General features: G+C 42.3%; 1 protein-coding gene across 1 annotated transcript in view; it reads right to left on the minus strand.

Moving 5' to 3' along the window:
• The window catches only part of PIGL (phosphatidylinositol glycan anchor biosynthesis class L), a 119,629-nt gene that overhangs the window by 92,029 nt on the left and 5,561 nt on the right, over nt 1–22,039 (minus strand). Inside the window, exon 2 of the mRNA XM_064378275.1 lies at nt 16,312–16,411. Within this exon, the coding sequence (XP_064234345.1) occupies nt 16,312–16,411 (100 nt within the window). The remainder of the gene's footprint in view (nt 1–16,311; nt 16,412–22,039) is intronic.

The following is a 22,039-nucleotide window of genomic DNA, read 5'->3' on the forward strand; positions in this document are numbered from 1 at the left end:
TTGGATTTTCAACAGGATATAGAAGTCCCTCAAAATTGAGCCTCAGAGGCATCTTCAGAACCTCACCATCTTCAGAGGCAACCAATGTTTTTTTTTTGTTGTTTGTTTTTTAAGGACATTATTATTATTATTATTACTATTATTTTAGGCAGGGTCTCACTCTATTGTCCAGGCTAGAGTGAAGTGGCAGTGGAGAGCATGGCTCATTGGCAGCCTCAACTTCCTGGGCTCAAGTGGTCAGGAAGAGGGTCTTAAAGAAGACACTGGCTGGCATAATGGCTCATGCCTGTAATCCTAGCACTTTGGGAGGCTGAAGCAGGCGGATCACTTGAGCCCAAGAGTTCGAGACCAGCCTAGGCAACATGGCGAAACCTGCCTCTACTAAAAACACAAAAATTAGCCGAGCATGGTAGAGCGTGCCTATAAGCCCCAGCTACTCAGGAGGCTGATACAGGAGGATCACTTGAGCCTAGGAGGCAGAGGTTGCAATGAGCCAAGACTGCACCACTGCACTCCAGGCTGAGTGACAGAGTGAGACCCCGTCTCAAAAAAAGAAAAGAAAAGAAAAAAACCAATATAAATGTAAAGGGTGAAAAATGGCCGGGTGTGGTGGCTCATGCCTGTATTCCCAGCACTTTGGGAGGCTAAGGTGAGCAGATCATGAGGTCAGAAGTTCAAGACCAGCCTGGCCAACATAGTGAAAACCCTTCTCTACTAAAAATACAAAAAATTAGCCAGGCGTGGTGGCGGGCACCCGTAATCCCAGCTACTCAGGAGGCTGAGGCAGGAGAAGCACTTGAACCTGGGAGGTGGAGGTTGCAGTGAATGGAGTTCACGCCACTGCACTCCAGTCCAGGTGACAGTGCGAGTCTCCATCTCAAAAAAATCCTCCCAAAAACTCAATATTGTATTATGAACATCTTTCTGGGTTATTAAATATGCACAGAAAACTTTATATTGTGGTTTAACATTCTAGACCATGGCTATATAACAGTTCATCTACTGCTAGATGTTTCAGTTGCTACCAATTTTTTGCTATTATAAATAATGCTGCAATGAATATCACAATACATAGACACCTTGAATCCTATTTTTGTGGTATTTGCAAACCTTTTCCAAACAACCTCTTCCAATGAGTGGTATTAACTACAAATGCATGCTTTGTTCTTTGCTGGTCTCATTTTTTTTTGTACTTGACTTCACCAGTTGTCTTACTTGAAGGCTCAGTCTCTCTTCAGTTCCCAGAATAATTTGGCTTTGAAGTAGTATTGAAGCAGCTTTCAGTTTTTACATAATAGCTCCATATCAGCTAGGTCTACTTTGGTCTCCTTCCCTGGTTTCTTTTCTAGGAAACATTCTTGTCCTTTGTACCCTTTGGGAGGACTGGAGCCTTGCCCTGCTCTTGCCAACAGGGACTGGAACTGTGCCCTTGAGCCTCAGCCCAGTCACTTCTTTGTGTATTTGGAGAAAAGGACTGCAGGAAGCTTTATTTTCATCTCTTAGAGTGAGAGGACGCTTGGTCAGATCCACTTTGGCAGCAAGCTATGGTCTTTTTTGTTTTTTGTAGAGGGAAGGCTCTCACTGGGTCTCAAGAGGAGAGAGAGTTTAATTACTAACATGATCCCAACAGTCCCAGCCTCAGTTTTGTGGCTTCCCTTTCTGTTATGATTTGCATGAATTTATTGGAAAACACAACGACTTCCAGGAACTGCTAGCAAGCCAGGCCCATGTTTTCTAGTAGGTACTAGATTCTACTTCCTTGTTCAGTTTAAATTAGTCTGTAAAAGTCTTGGGCTTTTTAATGCTACATTGATGCCAAGACAAGCACTGGAAGAAATGACAATTTTATTGTGCTGAAACCTTAGGACAATGGAGGCAAATCTACAAAGTGGCAAAATAAATAGATGTAGAAAAATACTTTCAAACCTAAGTATTCATTTAGAACTTTCCCTCCAGTGTGGCAATCAGGAACAGGAAGAAAAGAAAAGAGAACTTTCCAGAAGATTAAAACTATGTAAGTCAAGGGTTTAGACTTTAAGTAAAATGAAAACAATTTCACTTAAGACTCAGAAATTAGTTTGCTAATTTCCATTTCTGGGTAGATAAAAACTGAGGAAAGGGGGTTGGATAGCTTAGGCATAATTCCATTTCTTAGAGACCACACATTCATAGGCTAGCCACAGGAAGAAAGTTTATGGTGTAAATGGAATAATTCTTTACTAAACAAACATAATTGAGCAAGTACTATTCATCTGGGATTCAGAGGCGCTTATGGCTTACAGTAAAAAATTCGTGTATATGCTAGAATACAGTAGAACAATGGGAATATAACAAAAGTATCCAAGAAAACCTGGGCAAATCAGGGATGATGCCATGGAATCTAATATAATTCTTTTGAAGGATGAACAAAAGGCTGCTAGAGGAATAAGATGAGGGGCGTTGGAAAATGAGGAAGTGTGTTAGAGGAAGGACTAGCACATGCAAAGGTGTGCATGAAGAAGACAGCGTGGTATACTTGAGGCACAACTTAAGTATGAGACTGGGAGATGCAGAGGAGTGACATAGACTGGGGTACTGGGAGAGACATAGATTCAGGTACTGGGAAGTCTTACCCTTTTTTTTTTTCCTTAGACAGAGTCTTGTTTTGTCACCTATGTGGGAGTACAGTGGCATGATCATCACTGACTTCAAACTTGAACTCCTGGGCTCAAGTGATCCTCCTGCCTCAACCTCCTAAGTAGCTAGAACTACTGGTGTGCAGCATGCTTGGCTAATTTTTAATTTTTTGTAGAGATAGGGTCTGGTGTGTTGCCCCGGTTGGTCTTAAATTCCTGGGCTCAAACTATTGAGCCATTGAGCCTCCCATCTAGTGCTGGGATTATAGCCATGAGCCACTGTGTCTGGCTAGTCCTACCTATTTTTGTTTTGGGAATAGAGATGATATGTGTATAAACAGGTGCTAAAAGATGAGGCTGAGCAAGAAAAAATAAATTAGACCACGAACTGCTTTTTGTGTATATTTTTTAAAAGTTTTTAAAACCTTTTTAAAAAGTAGTTAATTAGGCCAGGCGCAGTGACTCACACCTGTAATCCCAGCACTTTGGGAGGCTGAGGTGGGTGGATTACAAGGACAGGAGATCAAGACCATCCTGGCTAACACGGTGAAACCTCGTCTCCACTAAAAATACAAAAAGTTAGCCAGGTATGGTGGCACGTGCCTGTAGTCCCAGCTACTCAGGAGGCTGAGGCAGGAGAATCTCTTGAACACAGGAGGTGGAGGTTGCAGTGAGCCAAGATCACCACACTCCAGCCTGGGCAACAACAACAACAAAAAGGCTAGGTGCAGTGGCTCACACCTGTAATCCTAGCACTTTGGGAGGCTGAGATGGGTGGATCACAAGGTCAGGAGATAAGAGACCATCCTTGCTAACACGTGAAAACTCATCTCTACTAAAAATACAAAAAATTAGCTGGGCGTGGTGGCATGCACCTGTAGTTCCCAGCTACTCAAGAGGCTGAGGCACAAAAAAAATCACTTGAACCCCGGAGGTGGAGGCTGCAGTGAGCCGACATCATGCCACTGCACTCCAGCCTGGGTAACAGTGCAAGACTCTGTCTTAAAAAACAAAAAGTAGGCCGGGCGTGGTGGCTCATGCCTGTAATCCCAGCACTTTGGGAGGCCGAGGCGGGTGGATCACGAGGTCAAGAGATGGAGAACATCCTGGCCAACATGGTGAAACCCTGTCTCTACTAAAAATACAAAAAAATTAGCTGGGCGTGGTGGCACACACCTGTAATCCCAGCTACTCAGGAGGCTGAGGCAGGAGAATTGCTTGAACCCAGCAGGCGGAGGTTGCAGTGAGCTGAGATCACACCACTGCACTCCAGCCTGGCGCCTGGTGACGGAGTGAGACTCCGTCTCAAAAAAAAAAAAGTAATAATTATATATTTACGGGGTACAATGTGATGTTTTGATATAAGTATACACTGTAGGTTGATCAAATCAGGCTTTTTATCACATGCATCACCTCAAATATATATTGTTTCTCTGACCATGAACAGTTTTTAGACCTTAAAATTTTGCCAAACAATAGGTCATTGGGGCCCCAAGCACTGTAATAGGCATGAGTTCTAATTGGAGGGATCTTCTTTGTTTTATTTCACCATAATCAGCCCTCTTCTGACTCCCCACCATTTCTAGTCTGAGCCATTAGCAGTGGTGTTCCTGGGTCACTCCCTACTCAACTTCCAGAAGGAAGTCCATGAGAAGACCACAGTGTTTATAAGAAGGTTTAAAGGCATTGTTATCTTTTAAAGGAACTCTGTTTTATGCTTTGAACTTATCAAGTCAAATATTATCAAAATGTACACAGAATTATTTCTAATCTAGCATTCACATGGATGGCTAGAAGTTGAGCAGAGAGGGAGGAAAGTTTTATTAGATATGAAGGATAGCATTTTAAATTATATTATATATAATTTATAATATATATAATTTTAAATTTTAAATATATATAGTATATAATTTTAATTATATAATAATATATACAGTATATAATTTTAATTATAATTTAAAATTATATATATAATTATAATTGTGTATATATAATTTTATTTATTTATTTTTGAGATGGAGTCTTGCTCTTGTCATCCAGGCTGGAGTACAATGGTGCGATCTTGGCTCACTGCAACCTCCACCGCCCAGGTTCAAGCGATTCTCCTGTCTCAGCCTCCCGAGTAGCTAGGATTACAGGCATGCACCACGCCTGGCTAATTTTTGTATTTTTAGTAGAGACGGGGTTTTGCCATGTTGGCCAGACTGGTCTCAAATTCCTAATCTTGTGATCTGCCCACCTCGGCCTCCCAAAGTGCTGGGATTACAGGTGTCATACAATTTTAAAAATAAAGCCTTACTTAAAAAAAAAAAAAACCTTAAACAGATTCATGTGGAATTAAAAAGCAATTATCCCTCTTCCCTGGCTCCAACTATGTAGCAGCTACTGTTAAAGAGTCTGGTATTTCCTTTTAGAAATTATCTATGCATACAGAAATTTGTGTTTTTGTTGTAAAATATAAATAAAATAATTCTACAGATTCTTCCTATTATGTTAAGAAGCACAAATGCAACAAATGAATACCAAATCTGCTGGCTGCATTTCTCAATCACAAACACTTCCCAAGTATTCTAGAAAGGGTCTCTAATCTCCTTTCCAGGCCTGACCTTAAACACATGCATAATGAAATAGCTGTCCACAAATGCAGCAGCAATGACTGTCATGCCAAAACCTATTATTCATCTCCTATACCTTTCACTGCTTTTCTCTTTCTTCAGCATCTAGCACAGTGCCATTCTAGGTACTGAATAGGTATCCGTTAACATTTGTGCAGCATGCATTTTAACATCATACTAGATGTTAAGGTACTGGGTAAAGTTGTCAAAAGTCCCCATGTAGTTTTCTAATGCCTGAGATTATGCCTTCTTTTCTTGAGAACTGAATTCCCCCCACAACCTCCCGCTTTAACGGATTAGTTGAGGGGTTTACTTGGGTAAGCTCCTCTGGCTAAATGTTTTGCAGTGAAGTTCAGAATGAAGAGAATATAGAGCTGATTCTATACAATGTCAACTAAATGTCCTTATGAGACCATAAGTACTTAGGAGACTCATGTTGGTCTTTTTTTTTTTTTTTTTTTTTTTTTTTTTGAGACAGAGTCATGTTCTGTCACCCAGGCCGGGGTGCAATGGCATGATCTCGGCTCACTGCAACCTCTGTCTCCTGGGTTCAAGTGACTCTCATGCCTCAGCCTCCCGAGTAGCTGGGACTACAGGCATGCACCACCACGCCCAGCTAATTTTTGTATTTTTAGTAGAAATGGGGTTTCACCATGTTGACCAGGCTGGTCTTGAACTCCTGACCTCAGGTGATCCACCTGTCTTGGCCTCCCAAAGTGCTGGGATTACAGGCATGAGCCACCATGCCTGGCCTATCTGTATCCTATTGATTCTATCTCTCTGGAGAACTCTAATACAGCAAGAGATTAACAACAATTACTAATAATAGTATAAAATAATTGTAACAATATATGTTAAAATTAACAAACAGAAGATTTATTCTTACCATTCTTCATTCTTGTTACTGTCTTAGCAACCTCAGCATATAATTTCTTTCCTTATTAAGTTGAGAATGTTCACCTTTTCACTTAAAGGAAGCACTTACTTCTTTTAGGCATATCCAAATTTCCAGCATCACTATGCTTGCACTTTAGGGTCATTAATAAGTAAAATAAGGGTGGCCTAAACATTAGCACTGCAATACTTCAGACAATCCAGATGGCTGCTAAGTGCCTAAAGAGGGGCAAGTAACCTATAGCATGAGAAGATGCTAGACAAAGAGATGATTCATGTCCTGGGTGGCCCAGAGCTGGATGGTGTGAGATTTCAGAAAACTGTACTCAGGGCCAGGCACAGTGGCTCACACCTGTAATCCCAACACTTTGGGAGGCTTAGGTGGGTGGATCACTTGAGGTCAGGAGTTCAAGACCAGCCTGGCCAACATGGTGAAACCCTGTCTCTACAAAAAAAGGCAAAAATTAGCCGGGCATGGTGGCGGGTGCCTGTAATTCTAGCTACTTGGGAGGCTGAGGCAGGAGGATTGATTGAACCTGGGGAGTGGAGGTTACAGTGAGCCGAGATTGTGCCACTGCACTCCAGCCTGGGCGACAACAGCAAAACTCTATCTCAAAAAACAACAACAACAACAACAAAAATTAGCTGGTCATGGTGGCGCACACCTGTAGTCCTAGCTACTTGGGAGGCTGAGGCATGAGAAATGAGAATTGCTTGAACCTGGGAGGTGGAAGTTGCAGTGAGCTGAGATAGCACCACTACATTCCAGCCTGGGTAAGAGAGAGAGACTCTTGTCGCAAAAAAAAAAAAAAAAAAAAAAAAGAAGAAGAAAGAAAATTGTACTCAGAATGGTGTACATTTTATTTATTTAGTTAGTTAGTTGAGACGGAGTCTCGCTCTGCCCCGCAGGCTGGAGGGCTGGAGTACAATGGCGCAATCTCCGCTCACTGTAACCTCCACCTCCCAGGTTAAAGCAATTCTCCTGCCTCAGCCTCCCGAGTACCTGGGATTACAGGTGTCTGCCACCATGCCCTGCTGTTTTTTATATTTTTAGTAGAGATGGGGTTTCTTCATCTTGGCCAGGCTGGTCTCAAACTTTTAACCTCAAGTGATCCACCTACCTTGGCCTCCCAAAGTGCTGAGATTACAGGCGTGAGCCACTGTGCCTGGCCAGAATGATGTGCGTTTTAAAATTTATAAATTGTTTATTTTTGGAATTTCCATTTAATACTTTTAGACCGCAGTTGACTGCAGGTAACTGAAACTACAGAAAGCAAAACTATGGATAAGGGAGGACTACTGCAATTAAGGTAACATAAGGCCATAAATATGGGGCCCTAATCCAATAGAACTGGTGGTACTATATGAAAAGGAAGAGATTGCTGGGCACGGTGGCTCACATCTGTAATCCCAGCACTTTGGGAGGCTCAGGTGAGTGGATCACCTGAGGTTGGGAGTTGGAGACCAGCCTGATCAACATGGAGAAACCCCGTCTCTACTAAAAATACAAAATTAGCCAAGTGTGGTGGTGCATGCCTATAATCGCAGCTACTCGGGGCAGGAGAATCACTTGAACCAGGAGGCGGAGGTTGTGGTGAGCCGAGATCGCGCCATTGCACTCCAGCCTGGGCAACAAGAGCGAAACCCATCTCAAAAAAAAAAAAAAGAAAAGAAAAGGAAGAGATCTCTCTCTCTCTCTGTCTCTCTACCACGTGAGGCACAGTGAGAAGGCAGCCATGTGCAAGTCAGGATGAGGACCCTTACCAGAAACCAACCCTGCCAGACCTTGATCTGGGACTTCTAGCCTGCAGGACCATGAGAAAATAAATTTGTGTTGTTTAAGATACCCAGTCCATGGTATTTTCTTTTGGCAGCCCAAGCCAACTAAGACACATTTTGGTACTGTTAAGTAACAGATACCTAAAAATGTGCAAGTAGCTTTGTAACTAGATAATTCCAAAGGCTGGAGGAGGTAGACGTTGGAGGAATTTTGAGGTGAATGCTAGAAAAATCCTAGATGCCAGGAAGGAATGGTTGATATGGACATTAAAGGTGATTCTGGTAAGGACTCAGGAAGGAAAAAGGAGAGCTGGAAAGAAAACCTCCATCTTCTTCATCTTTTTTTTTTTGAGGCAGAGTCTCACTCTGTCACCTAGGCTGGAGTGCAATGGTGCAATCGCAGCTCACTGCAACCTCCACCTTCTGGGTTCAAGCAATTCTCCTGCCTCAGCCTTCCAAGTAACTGGGGTTACAGGCACCTGCCACCATACCGTTTTTTTTCCAGATTCTTTCATAGCTGAATTATTTATTTATTTATTTAATTTATAATAGAGATGGAGTTTCACCATGTTGGCCAGGCTGGTCTCAAACTCCTGACCTCAGGTGATCCACCCGCTTCAGCCTCCCAAAGTGCTGGGATTACAGGCATGAACCACCACGCCCAGCCTGAAAACCTCCATCTTCTTAGAGAATACATAAACAATCATGAACAGAATGTCAGTAGAAATATGGTCTTTAAGGCCATTCTGATGGGGTCTCAGAGAAAAATGAGATAAGATATTGGAAAAGGGAGAAAAGGTGATCCCTATTATAAAACAGCAAAGAACTTGCCTTAATTGTGTTCTAGTGTTTTGTGGAAGATAGAACTTGTGAAGGATGAAATTAGATATTTAGCTGAGGTGAATTCTTTTTTTTTAAATTTTTTTTAATTAAAAAAAATTTTTTTAGATAAGGTGCCATAAGTTCTCACCACAAGCCAAGGTGAATTCTCAGTAAAAGTTTGAAGGTGTGGCCTGGGTCATCTTGACTGTTTATAGTAAAATGGAAGAGTTGAGAGGTACAGTAAAGAAGGAATTGTTAAGTAAAAAGAAACTAGGACTTAAACGTTTAGGAAATTTTTCAGCCTGTCCATATTGTGAAAAAATGAGAAAGCTTGTTCTGAAGAGAGCACTCTGGTGTGGCTGAACAACCATTTGATGAGGAGATTAGCACAGGTGTGAACCACACATGTAATCAGCTATCTCAACAGCAGCCAGGAGACATTAAAAATCGGGCGGGAAGAAAGAAGGCTGCTGGACTGAGCAATCCACTGCGCCAGCCAAAACAGCGGTGTTAAGATTGATGGTGCTTTTCTGCCCGGGAATCTCTGGACTCTGCACCTAGAACTGCTGCGCTAAGGCGCCAGCAAAACCGCTGCGCCAGCCACAAGAGTCGCCCTGGCGACCCGTGGGGCTCCTCCACTGGGAATCTCCTGGTCCGTGAGCAACAAATATTCGTCTGAAAGTGTGGCGTCCTCTTGTTCTCTGCGCTTTCACTGGGAGCTATGTGCTCGAACTGCTAGTGATCAGCCATCTTGGATCTCTCTCTCTTTCCTGAATTATTTTAAAGCAAATTGCAGACATCATGATCATATTGTATTTAGTATTAGGTTTGAGTATTTGCTGTTCTGAGTATACATAATACTGTAATAATAGCCCCTTCTTTCATGTTTTATGGAATTCTTTAAAAGATTAGAGAAGAAAATAAGTAATTATGTTCATGTTCTTGGAAAAGGACTTTCAGTGTGACAGAAAAGAGATTTTTTTTTTTTTTTTTTTTGGGACAGGGTCTCACTCTGTTACCTGGGCTGGAGTTCAGTGGCACGATCTTGGCTCACTGTAGCCTCTACCTTCTGGGCTCAGGTGATCCTCTCACCTTAGCCACCCAAGTAGCTGGGATTATGGGCATGCCACCACATCCAGGTAATTTTTTGTATTTTTAGTAAAGATGGGATTTTGCCATATTGCCCAGGCTGGTCTCAAACTCCTAGGCTCAAGCCATCTGTTCACCTTGGCCTCTCAAAGTGCTAGGGTTACAGGTAGGAGCTATCGCACACAGCCAGAGATTCCATTGTAAATATCAATAATGTTAAACAAAACCTCTGAAATATTAACTTTGAATTATAATCATCTGTATACATTTCTGATTTCTTTTTCCTTAAAAAAAAAAAAAAAAGGCTGGGCGTGGTGGCAAATGCCCGTAGTCCCAGCACTTTGAGAAGCCGAGGTGGGCGAATCATGAGGTCAGGAGTTTGAGACTGGCCTGGCCAATATGGTGAAACCCCGCCTTTACTAAAAATACAAAAATTAGCCGGGCATAGTGGCGCATGCCTGTCATCCCAGCTACTCAGGAGGCTGAGGCAGCATAATCACTTGAACCCGGAGGCGGAGGTTGCAGTAAGCTGAGATTGCACCACTGCACTCTAGCCTGAGTGACAGAGCAAGACTCCATCTCAAAAAAAAAGAAAAAAAAAAAAAGGCTGGCCCCTACTGCTAAATTTGACTGGATTAAAAAATAATAATAATAAATATATATATATATATATATATATGTACACACACACACATATATATAGGCTGGGTGTAGTGGCTCACACCTGTAATCTCAGTGCTTTAGGAGGAGGAGATGAGAAGATGGCTTGAAGCTAGGAGTTCAAGACCAGCTTGGGCAACACAGCAAAATCCCCTCTCTATAAAAAATTTAAGGGAAGGTGCAGTGGCTCATACCTGTAATCCCAGCATTTTGGGGGGCCGAGGCGGGCGGCTCATGAAGTCAAGAAATTGAGACCATCCTGGCCAACATGGTCAAACCCCGTCACTACTAAAAATACAAAAAAATTAGCTGGACATGGTGGCACACACCTGTAGTCCCAGCTACTCAGCAGCTACTCAGGAGGCTAAGGCAGGAGAATTCTTTGAACCCAGGAGGAGGTGGAGGTTGCAGTGAGCCAAGATCACACCACTGCACTCTAGCCTGGTGACAGAGCAAGACTTCATCTCAAAAAAAAAAAAAAAAAAAAAAAAAAAAAAAAAAAAAAGTAAAAATTAGGCCAATGCAAACCACAGAAAGTAAAAAAAAAAAAAAAATTAGGCCAGGTGTGGTGGTTGACTCCTGTAATTCCAGCACTTTGGGAGGCTGAGGAAGGTGGATCACTTGAGGTCAGGAGTTTGAGACCAGCCTGGCCAACATGGTGAAACCTCGTCTCTACTAAATATATAAAAATAATTAGCCGAGTGTAGTGGTGAGTGCCTGTAATCCCAGCTACTCCAGAGGTTGAGGCATGAGAATTATGTAAATCTGGGAGACAGAGGTTGCAGTGAGCCAAGATCATGCCACTATACTGCAGCCTGGGTGACAGCAAGACTCTGTCTAAAATAAAATAAAATAAAAAACTGCCAGGCGTGGTGGCTCACGCCTGTAATCCCTGCACTTTGGGAGGCCAAGGTGGGCGGATCACGAGATCAAGAGATCGAGACCATCCTGGCCAACTTGGTGAAACCCTATCTCTATTAAAAATACAAAAAAAAATTAGCCAGGCGTGGTGGCACACGCCTGTGGTCCCAGCTACTCGGGAGGCTGAGGCAGAAGAATCACTTGAACCCAGGAGGTGAAGGTTGCAGTGAGCCGAGCTTGCGCCACTGCACTCCAGCCTGGAGACAGAGCAAGACTCCATCTCAAAAAAAATAAAAAAATAAAAAATTTCTAGCACTTTGGGAGGCCAAGGTGGGTGGATCACCTGAGGTCAGGAGTTTGAGACCAGCCTGACGAACATGGAGAAACCCTGTCGCTACTAAAAATACAAAATTAGCGGCCGGGCGCGGTGGCTCAAGCCTGTAATCCCAGCACTTTGGGAGGCCGAGGCGGGTGGATCATGAGGTCAAGAGATCGAGACCATCCTGGTCAACATGGTGAAACCCCGTCTCTACTAAAAATACAAAAATTAGCTGGGCATGGTGGTGCGTGCCTGTAATCCCAGCTACTCAGGAGGCTGAGGCAGGAGAATTGCCTGAACCCAGGAGGCGGAGGTTGCGGTGAGCCGAGATCGCGCCATTGCACTCCAGCCTGGGTAACAAGAGCGAAACTCCGTCTCAAAAAAAAAAAAAAAAAAAAAAAAAAAATACAAAATTAGTCGGGTGTGGGGGCGCATGCCTATAATCTCAGCTACTGGAGAGGCTGAGGCAGGAGAAATGCTTGAACCTGGGAGGCAGAGGTTGTGGTGAGCCGAGATCAGGCCACTGCACTCCCGCCTGGGCAACAAGAGCAAAACTCTGTCTCAAAAAAATATTTTTTTTTAATTAGGCAGGTGTGGCCAGGCACAGTGGCTCACACCTGTAATCCCCGGACTTTGAGAGGTCATGGTGGGGAGATTACAAGGTCAGGAGTTCAAGACCTGCCTGACCAACATGGTGACACTCTGTCTCTACTAAAAATACAAGAATTAGCTGGGCATGGTGGTGCATGCCTGTAATCCCAGCTACTCAGAAGTCTGAGGCAAGAGAATCACTTGAAACTGGAAGGCAGAGGTTGCAGTGAGCTGAAATAGAGCCATTGTACTCCAGGTTGGGTGACAGAGTGAGACTCTATCTCAAAAAAAAAAAAAAAAAAAAATTAGCCAGGTGTGGTGGCACGTGCCTGTAGTCCCAGCTACTTGGGAGGTTGAGGCAGGAGGATTGCCTGAACCCAGGAGTTCAAGGCTACAACGAATTATGATCACTCTACCCTGGGTAACAGTTAGATCCTGTCTCTAAAAAATTCAAAGCACACAAAAAACATACATCCTAGCTCTGTTCACTATAAAGGTCAAGTAGCAATGAGAAATAATAACGCTATAGCAATAAACACTCCTACTATGCTGGTTATGTCCTCTAAATACCATTCACTACTAAGACAAACAAAGGCTCTTTGGAGAAATGGCTGATTTCAGAACTGGAGCAGGAAAGCATACAAGATAGTACTGGAAAGTCTCATTTTACTTGAAAGCAAGGAAGGAAATCATAAAAGACAAAGGGATTATATCAAAAGGACATATAAGCCAACATGAAGAGACTCACTGGCCAAATTTGAGACAATTTAGTGTTAAAGAACATATGACTGAACGTGAAACACCAAATACAGAAAAAAACCTAAGTTCCTAATGAAAGTTAAAAGTGCCCTCCCCATTCAAGAAACAGATAAACAATAGATCACAACTGCAGGTACATAGGGTATTGACTCTTTATTCTGAAAATATCAAGCAAAGGGAAAAAATTAAGCATCTATCCTGTCTTTTTGTTTCATATTATTATATACAGCAAGGTAACTAAGTAGCTCCAATTAATAGTGAAGTTTCTGTTTTACAGAAGAATTACAGCTAGTACACATAGAATATGTGAGACAATTGGAAACTCAGCATTTTGCAACTTCTAGCTCAATAATGATTCAGGCAATAGTCACGAGAACATATGAAAGGTTAATGGGGGTCTTTAAAATAAAGGGAGTCACTGCTATCTGAACTCGCTGATCAATTGATTCACTATAGGTCAATCAGATAGTACACGTCTTCTGATATGATACAAAGTACATAGTACAGGCTACGAAGTATTCTTGCCCCCCCAAAAAAGTTAGACCCAAATCTGATTTGCAGTGTGCAAAGAAAAAAAAAGGCCGGCCATGGTGGCTCATGCCTGTAATCCCAGCACTTTGAGAGGCTGAGGCAGGTGGATCACCTGAGGTCAGGAGTTCGAGACCAGCCTGGCCAATATGATGAAATCCCATCTCTACTAAAATACAAAAAATTAGCCAGGTATGGTGGTGAGTGCCTGTAATCCCAACTACTTGGGAGACTGAGGTGAGAGAATTGCTTGAACCCTGTAGGCAGAGGTTGCGGTGAGTTGAGATCATGCCACTGCACTCCAGCCTAGGCGTGAACTTAGACATACAGGAAACAAACAGACAAATCCAGCATGTAGGACATTCTGTATGACAACATAATTCAGTTTCTTCATCAAATCCACCAATGAATGGAGAAAAGGGGAATTAAATGCAGAATATCAACCAACTATAATATGTGGTCTTTATCAAGATCGTGATTTGAGTAAACCAACTGTGAAAAGAAATTTTTGAGCTACCTAAAGAAATTCTGATATGAACTGGGTGTTCATAACAGAACACCCCATCAAATTAGCAATATTAACAATAACAGTAATTCAATAGTAATTACAATAGTAACCAAATTGTTAATATGGTTAAATGTAAAATAATAAGAAAAAGAAAAAAGAAAAAAAATATGGTTAAATGTACTGATAATGGCTGTAGCTATATGAAAACTGTCCCATCTTCTTAAGAGACACAGACCTGGTTATCTAGGGGTAAAAAACCTGATGGCTGTATTTTTTTTTAAAAGGCTTCATATACACAAAAGATGTTAAGTTAGGGACAGATGAAGAAACAAGCACTGTATAGCAAAATCTTGATAATATTGAGTTTAGGTAATAGGCACATGGGGATTTGCTATATTGTTCTTTATACTTTAATGTATTTTTGAATTTATAAGAAAACTTTTTGTCTTGTTTTTTTTCTTTCTTTTTTTTTGTTCCCTTTTAAACAAAAGTTCCAATTCCAAACTTGTTTTTTTTTTTTTTTGAGATGGAGTCTTGCTCTGTAGCTAGACTGGAGCGCAGTGGCATGATCTCGGCTCACTGCAACCTTCGCCTCCCAGGTTCAAGCGATTCCCCTGCCTCAGCCTCCCAAGTAGCTGGGACTACAGGCATCCACCACCACGCCCGGTTAATTTTTGTATGTTTAGTAGAGATGGGGTTTCACCAGGTTGGCCAGGATGTTCTCCATCTCTTGACCTCGTGATCTACCTGCCTCAGCCTCCTACAGTACTGGGATTACAGGCGTGAGCCACTGCGCCCGGCCATAATAAAACTTTTTTAAAGCTATAGATGTAAAGAGAAGTAGCCATGTCAGGAAAAAAAATCCGAACAGAAGTTAAAAAATTTATTTCAATTACGCTGTCACTTAAAAACAAATGTGAAGTTATTTTATGTAGACTTTTCTTTTTCTTTTTTTTTTTTGAGACAGAGTCTTGCACTATCGCCAGGGCTAGAGTGCAATGGCGTAATCTTGTCTTATTGCAACTGCTGCCTCCTATAATCAAGTGATTCTCTTGCCTCAGCCTCCCAAGTAGCTGAGATTACAGATGCCCAGTACCACACCTGGCTAAGTTTTTGCATTTTTAGTAGAGAAGAGGTTTCACCATGTTGGCCAAGCTGGTCTCGAACTCCTGATCTCGTGATCCACCTGCCTTGGCCTCCCAAAGTTCTGGGATTACAGGCATGAGCCACCACACCCAGCCTCTTTCTTTTTCTTTCTTTTTTTTTTTTTTAGATGGAGTCTAGTACTGTTGCACAGGCTGTTGTACAGTGCAGTGGCGAGATCTCAGCTCACTGAAAACTCTGCCTCCTGGGTTCAAGCAATTCTCCTGCCTCAGCCTCCCAAGTAGCTGGGACTACAGGAATGCGCCACCATGCCCAGTTAATTTTTTTTTTTTTTTTTTGAGACTGAGTTTCGCTTTTGTTACCCAGGCTGGAGTGCAATGGCGCGATCTCGGCTCACCGCAACCTCCGCCTCCTGGGTTCAGGCAATTCTTCTGCCTCAGCCTCCTGAGTAGCTGGGATTACAGGCACGTGCCACCATGCCCAGCTGATTTTTTGTATTTTTAGTAGAGACGGGGTTTCACCATGTTGACCAGGATGGTCTCGATCTCCTGACCTCGTGATCCACCCACCTCGGCCTCCCAAAGTGCTGGGATTACAGGCGTGAGCCACCGCGCCTGGCCCAATTTTTTGTATTTTTAGTAGAGATGGAGTTTCACCATGTTGCCCAGGATGGTCTTGATCTCCTGACCTCGTGATCCACTTGCCTTGGCCTCCCAAAGTCTGGGATTACAGGCATGAGCCACCATGCCCAGCCTTGTTTTTTTTTTTTTTTTTTTGAGATGGAGTCTCACTCTGTCGCCCAGGCTGGAGTGCAATGGCTCGATCTTGGCTCACTGCAACCTCTGCCTCTCAGGTTCAAGTGATTCTCCTGCCTCAGCCTCCTGAGTAGCTGGGATTACAGGCATGCTCCACTACACCCAGCTAATTCTTGTATTTTTAGTAGAGACAGGGTTTCACCATGTTGGTCAGGCTGGTCTCAAACCCCTGACCTCAAGCAATCCACCGGCCTGGGCTTCCCAAAGTGCTGGGATTACAGGTGTGAGCCACCACACCACACTTTCATACAAGATGTTCTTAGCCACTCACATTAGTTTTTTGGATGTCTTTTGAGTATACCACTGCATATTTATTGCCAATAAATTTCTACATTGTTAAAAAATATATTACCTGTTGTCAATAATCATTACACTGGAGGGTGGGATCCCCAAAACATCACAGCTCTGCAAAAGTTCTTTCTTACGAGTCTCTCCTTGATTGTAGTAATTTCCTGAGGATAACAAATATATAGTGGTAGATTTCTTTAACAGTGGAGACCTATCTATTCACTCATTCTTATCTTGTTTTTGTTCCCTAAAGGATTTAAGCTGCCTGAAAATGTGTGATTATGATACAAAGTTGAAGAAAACATAACACCAAGATACTCCTGTGAGAAGACTACCAGTAGCACAATCTTTAGAACCACGATTCACAATTTTTTCCCATCTCTGTATCTATCTACCTATCTGTCTGTCTGCATTTCAGTCACATGTTAGAGGCAGCATGGTATACAACCAAGGGTACTAACTTTGAAGTTAAGCAGATTTAGGATCAACCCATGTACGTGTACTCAGAACAACTGGGGCTCCTCTTCACTGATAGTCCTCAAATAACTGTTTAACATTGATTTAAGGATGAGGCTTTCCAAGCTCATTCTTGTTGATATAGAAAAAGAAAAAGAAAATAAAGGCTGGTACTCCTGAGTATTACAGGAAAATGTGCAGATACCATTTAGGAAAGCATCCTCTTTCGAAGAGTTTCACAGCCAGCTATCCAGCATACCCCGAGGGGACCTTGATTCCACCGGCACACCAAACAGCTTATATATTCTCTATTTTCCCAACATATATACTATTTTCCCAACGAATAGTTCTGGTAAATAAAACTCCTCTGTATCCTTACAAATAATAATCCAGTGACATTTTGGTATCATCTAAGTTGCACTCATTTTTAGCAACTATCCAGCTAATGCACCTCTTAATTCAACTCTCCAGCAAATAACTGCATGTCTGATTTGTGCAAGTTACTTAACTTTATTAATTCACACTTTTTTCACCAGTTAAGTGGGGATAATGGCTATTTCTTTTTTTTCAAGATGAGTCTTGCTCTGTTGCTCAGGCTGGAGTGCAGTGGCACGATTTTGGCTCACTGCAATCGCTGCCTCCCAGGTTCAAATGATTTTCCTGCCTCAATCTCCCCAGTAGATGGGATTACAGACACCCGCTACCACACCCAGCTAATTTTTGTATTTTTAGTAGAGACGGGGGTTTCACCGCATTGGCCAGGCTGGTCTCAAACTCCTGACCTTGTGATCCGCCCACCTTAGCCTCCCAAAGTGCTGGGATTACAGGCATGAACCACGGTGCCTGGTTGATAATGGCTATTTCATATGGCTTTCTGGGAGATTATGATTATATGTATGATTACATTAATATATACATATGAAAGGATCCAATTAGGTACTGTGTTGGTTTTCTCTTTCCCTGACCTTTTTTTTTTTTTTGAGACGGAGTTTCGCTCTTGTTACCCAGGCTGGAGTGCAATGGCGCAATCTCGGCTCACCACAACCTCTGCCTCCTGGGTTCAGGCAATTCTTCTGCCTCAGCCTCCTGAGTAGCTGGGATTACAGGCACGCGCCACCATACCCAGCTAATTTTTTGTATTTTTAGTAGAGACGGGGTTTCACCATGTTGACCAGGATGGTCTTGATCTCTTGACCTCGTGATCCACCCACCTTGGCCTCCCAAAGTGCTGGGATTATAGGCATGAGCCACCGTGCCCGGCTCCCTGACCTTTTTAATGTTTGTCATCCTCCTCTTCTCCTTCCTTTCTTCCTGAATTACAATGCATCTTCATCATCCACATCAAAACATTTCCTCTAGAAGGCCTCTTCTAGAGCAATAATTTCTGGTATTCTATTCCTAAGTATAAACTTTCTCCATGATCAGATTATTAATTTCTAAATGTCACTGGCCAGGCTTGGTGGCTCATGCCTGTAATTTCAACACTTCGGGAGGCTGAGGCAGGTGGATCACCTTAGGTCAGGAGTTCGAGACCAGCCTGGCTGATATAGTGAAACCCATCTCTACTAAAAACACAAAAATTAGCCGGGTGTTGTGGTGGCTGCCTGCAATCCCAGCTACTTGGGAGCCTGAGGCAGAAGAATCACTTGAACCCAGGAGATGGAAGCTGCAGTAAGCTGAGATTGTGCCACTGCACTACAGCCTGGGGGACAAGAGTGAGACTCAGTTTAAAAAAAAAAAATGTCATTGATCTTAAAAGTCATGGTCTCATTTAACTTTGTATCATCCCTGATATGCAGCACACTGTAGACACTTATGAACAAAAAGAGAGGTTCTGATTACCTTAGTTTTTCTCTTAGTAAAACTAAGTTTTACTAAGTTTACTAAAACTCTCATGTGAAACCTTTCATCTTTGGCAAGGGTCTTTCTAGTGCTAGCTTTGAGTGGTTTGAAGCCGGATAGGAAAGTCATTACACTATATCCAATAGAGACTAATCCTAAAAAGACTGCAGATAACAGGTTTAGTTTTGTATTGTCCTTATCATATCTTTTTATACATTTTTTTAAGTCAGAAACTATTTTATGACTTAAAAAAAATTGCTACACATACCATCTCCCATTTTTTTCTCCCTAGATTACTTGATTTTTTGTGATAGTCTCATGTACATTAGTGCCACAATTGCTAAGTTCAGAGGCTGTGCAAATTAGCCTATGATTATGGTTATCAAAAACTGCTTAGGATTGAGGCTAATGTGTTTTATTGGGGCCAGTTTTATTGCTTTGTGTGTGAATTAAGGAACTTCTAACAGTTCTGGAAGCTGAAGTCAAGGACCATTTTAACTGTTTTCATTAAGTTTGGTGAACGTGTAGGCACTTCAACAGAACACGTCTGAGATCCTTCAGCATCTCTAACTGATACATTCTAGAACAATGTTTAAGTGAGATGGGTGCACCCTGGGATGCACAAAATAATCTTTTGGGTGGTGGAGGAAAAGCATTAGAATGTCTCCCCCTAATTTTCTTTCTTTTTTTTGAGGCAGAGTTTTGCTGTTGTTGCCCAGGCTGGAGTGCAGTGGTGTGATCTTGGCTCGCTGCAACCTCCACCTCCTGGGTTCAAGCAATTCTCTTGCCTTAGCCTCTTGAGTAGCTGGGATACAGGTACCTGAGATGGAATTTCCCTCTTGTTGCCCAGGCTGGAGTGCAATGGCGCCATCTTGACTCACTGCAACCTCCACCTCCTGGGTTCAAGTGATTCAGCCTCCCAAGTAGCTGGGATTACAGGCGTGCGCCACCATGCCTGGCTAATTTTTTGTATTTTTAGTAGAGACGGGGTTTCTCCATGTTGGTCAGGCTGGTCTTGAACTTCCAACCTCGTGATCTGCCTGCCTCAGCCTCCCGAAGTACTGGGATTACAGGCGTGAGCCACCCTGCCCAGCTGTCTCCAATTTGTTTACCTTGTTTTTTAAAATGTAAGTTTTTGTTAATGTTTTTTTTTTTTTTTTTTTTTTTTTTTGAGACGGAGTTTCACTCTTGATACCCAGGCTGGAGTGCAATGGCGCGATCTCGGCTCACCGCAACCTCCGCCTCCTGGGTTCAGGCAATTCTCCTGCCTCAGCCTCCTGAGTAGCTGGGATTACAGGCACGCGCCACCGTGCCCAGCTAATTTTTTGTATTAGTAGAGACGGGGTTTCACCATGTTGACCAGGATGGTCTCGATCTCTTGACCTCGTGATCCACCCGCCTCGGCCTCCCAAAGTGCTGGGATTACAGGCTTGAGCCACCGCGCCCGGCCTTTGTTAATGTTTTTAATGTACACATTAGTTAAGGTGTCTGTGTACTTATAATAAATTGTAAATAAATATACATTTAATAGGAATATATGATCACCATTTTTTACCAACAGGAAAATGTGACCAAAGAGTTTTGAAACCATTATTCTAGGAAACAGAAAATAATAAAATTAATGTAATTTCTATATGTAGAACTACATTATGTTTGTGTTTATGTATAAGCTCATGCACAACTGTATGTTAAGTAGTCTTCCCATAACATACTTCTCAGTCGTAACTAGCAACCATAATCACATTTAATACAAAGTAAAGACATTCTGCAAACAAAGTAGAGATATTTTGTAAACAAAATATTTTGTAAACATCACAAGTTATGAAGGTAAAAATTTTATTTTATTTAAAAAATTTAAAATTAATTTATTCTAAATAGGTAATAGATTCATATTAAAAAAAAATCAAAGCCAGGCAACGTGGCTCATGTCTGTATTCCCAGCACTTTGGACGGCTGAGGCAGGAGGATCACTTGAGGCCAGGAGTTCAAAACCAGCCTGGTTAACAAGTGAGACCCTGTCTCTACAAAAGAAAATTTTTAAAAATTAGCTGGGCATGCCTGTAGTCCCACCTACTTGGGAGGCTGAGGTGGGAGGATCACTTGAGCCCAGGAGTTCGAGGCTATAGTGAACCATGATCACACCACTGCACTACAGACTGGGTGACAGTGTGAGACCCTGTGTCTCAAAAAATACAAGTATCAGTAAGAAGCTGGGTGGGGTGGCTCATGCCTATAATCCCAGCTCCCAGCACTTTGGAAGGCAGGAACATTGTTTGAGGCCAGGAATTCAAGACCAGCCCAGGGAATATAGCAACACCTATCTCTACAAAAAAAGAAAGAGAAAGAAAGAAAAAGAGAGAGAGAGAGAAAGGAAGAGAGAAAGGAAGAAAGAAAAAGAAAGAAAGAAAAAAGAAAGAAAGAAAAAAAGAAAGAAAATAAATCACATAAAGGTGAAAAAGCTCTTGTTGATCTCGGCTTACTGCAACCTTCACCTACCAGGTACAAGTGATTCTCCTGCCTCAGCCTCCCAAGTAGCTGGGATTACAGGCATGCACCACCATGCCAGCCTAATTTTTGTATTTTTTATTTTTAGTAGAGACAGGGTTTCACCATGTTGGCCAAACTGGTCTCAAACTTCTGACCCTCAGGTGATCTGCCTACCTCAGCCTCCCAAAGTGCTGGGATTACAGCTGTGAGCCACCATGCACAGCTGTTTGTTTATTTTATAAAGATGGGATCTTGCTCTGTCTAGAGCCTTTCCCCTCTTGACTGTACTACCAGCTCTCATATCAGGTGACAGAGTAAGACCCTGTCTTTATAAAATAAACAAAACATTAATAAATAACATACAAGAAAAAACAAAATGGTAAGTTGGATTCAGAGGAAATAATAAAAGACAATAAAAATACTGAATGCCAACTGCATGCTCTGTATTTTTATTTGAAAAAATTTTCAATTCTAGTCCCAAATTTTTATGAACCTAATGAAAATAAGGATAAACTTTATTAAAGAGCTCTACCTATAATATTTTGCAAATAAAATCTAGGCTTCTCTTGAAGATCTTGAAACAAACTTGCTTATAATTTGACTCCTATAGTTGTAATATGGAATATAAATAAAACTAAAATCTGGCCGGATCATAGTTCCCTGCGGTCTCCAAGTCTTGGGCTCAAGTGATCCTCCTGCTGGAGTGCAGAGGCAAAATTTTGGCTCACTGCAACCTCTGCTTCCCAGGTTCAGGTGATTCTTCTGCCTGTCTCCCAAGTAGCTGGGATTACAGGCATGTGCCACCACAACCGACTAATATTTGTATTTTTTGTAGCGACGGGTTTCACCTTGTTGGCCAGGCTGGTCTCGAACTCCTGACCTCATGATCCACCTGCCTTGGCCTCGCAAAGTGCTGGGATTACTGGTGTGAGCCACCACGTCTGGTCTTTTTTTTTTTTTTTTTAAATAGCAGCTGGATGAACTAATGTTCTTTGGAACATACACTG

Source organism: Aotus nancymaae, unplaced genomic scaffold (assembly GCF_030222135.1).
Source record: "Aotus nancymaae isolate 86718 unplaced genomic scaffold, 86718_ANA_hifiasm-v0.15.2.pri h1tg000018l, whole genome shotgun sequence".
In the NCBI taxonomy this organism is placed as follows: domain Eukaryota; kingdom Metazoa; phylum Chordata; class Mammalia; order Primates; family Aotidae; genus Aotus; species Aotus nancymaae.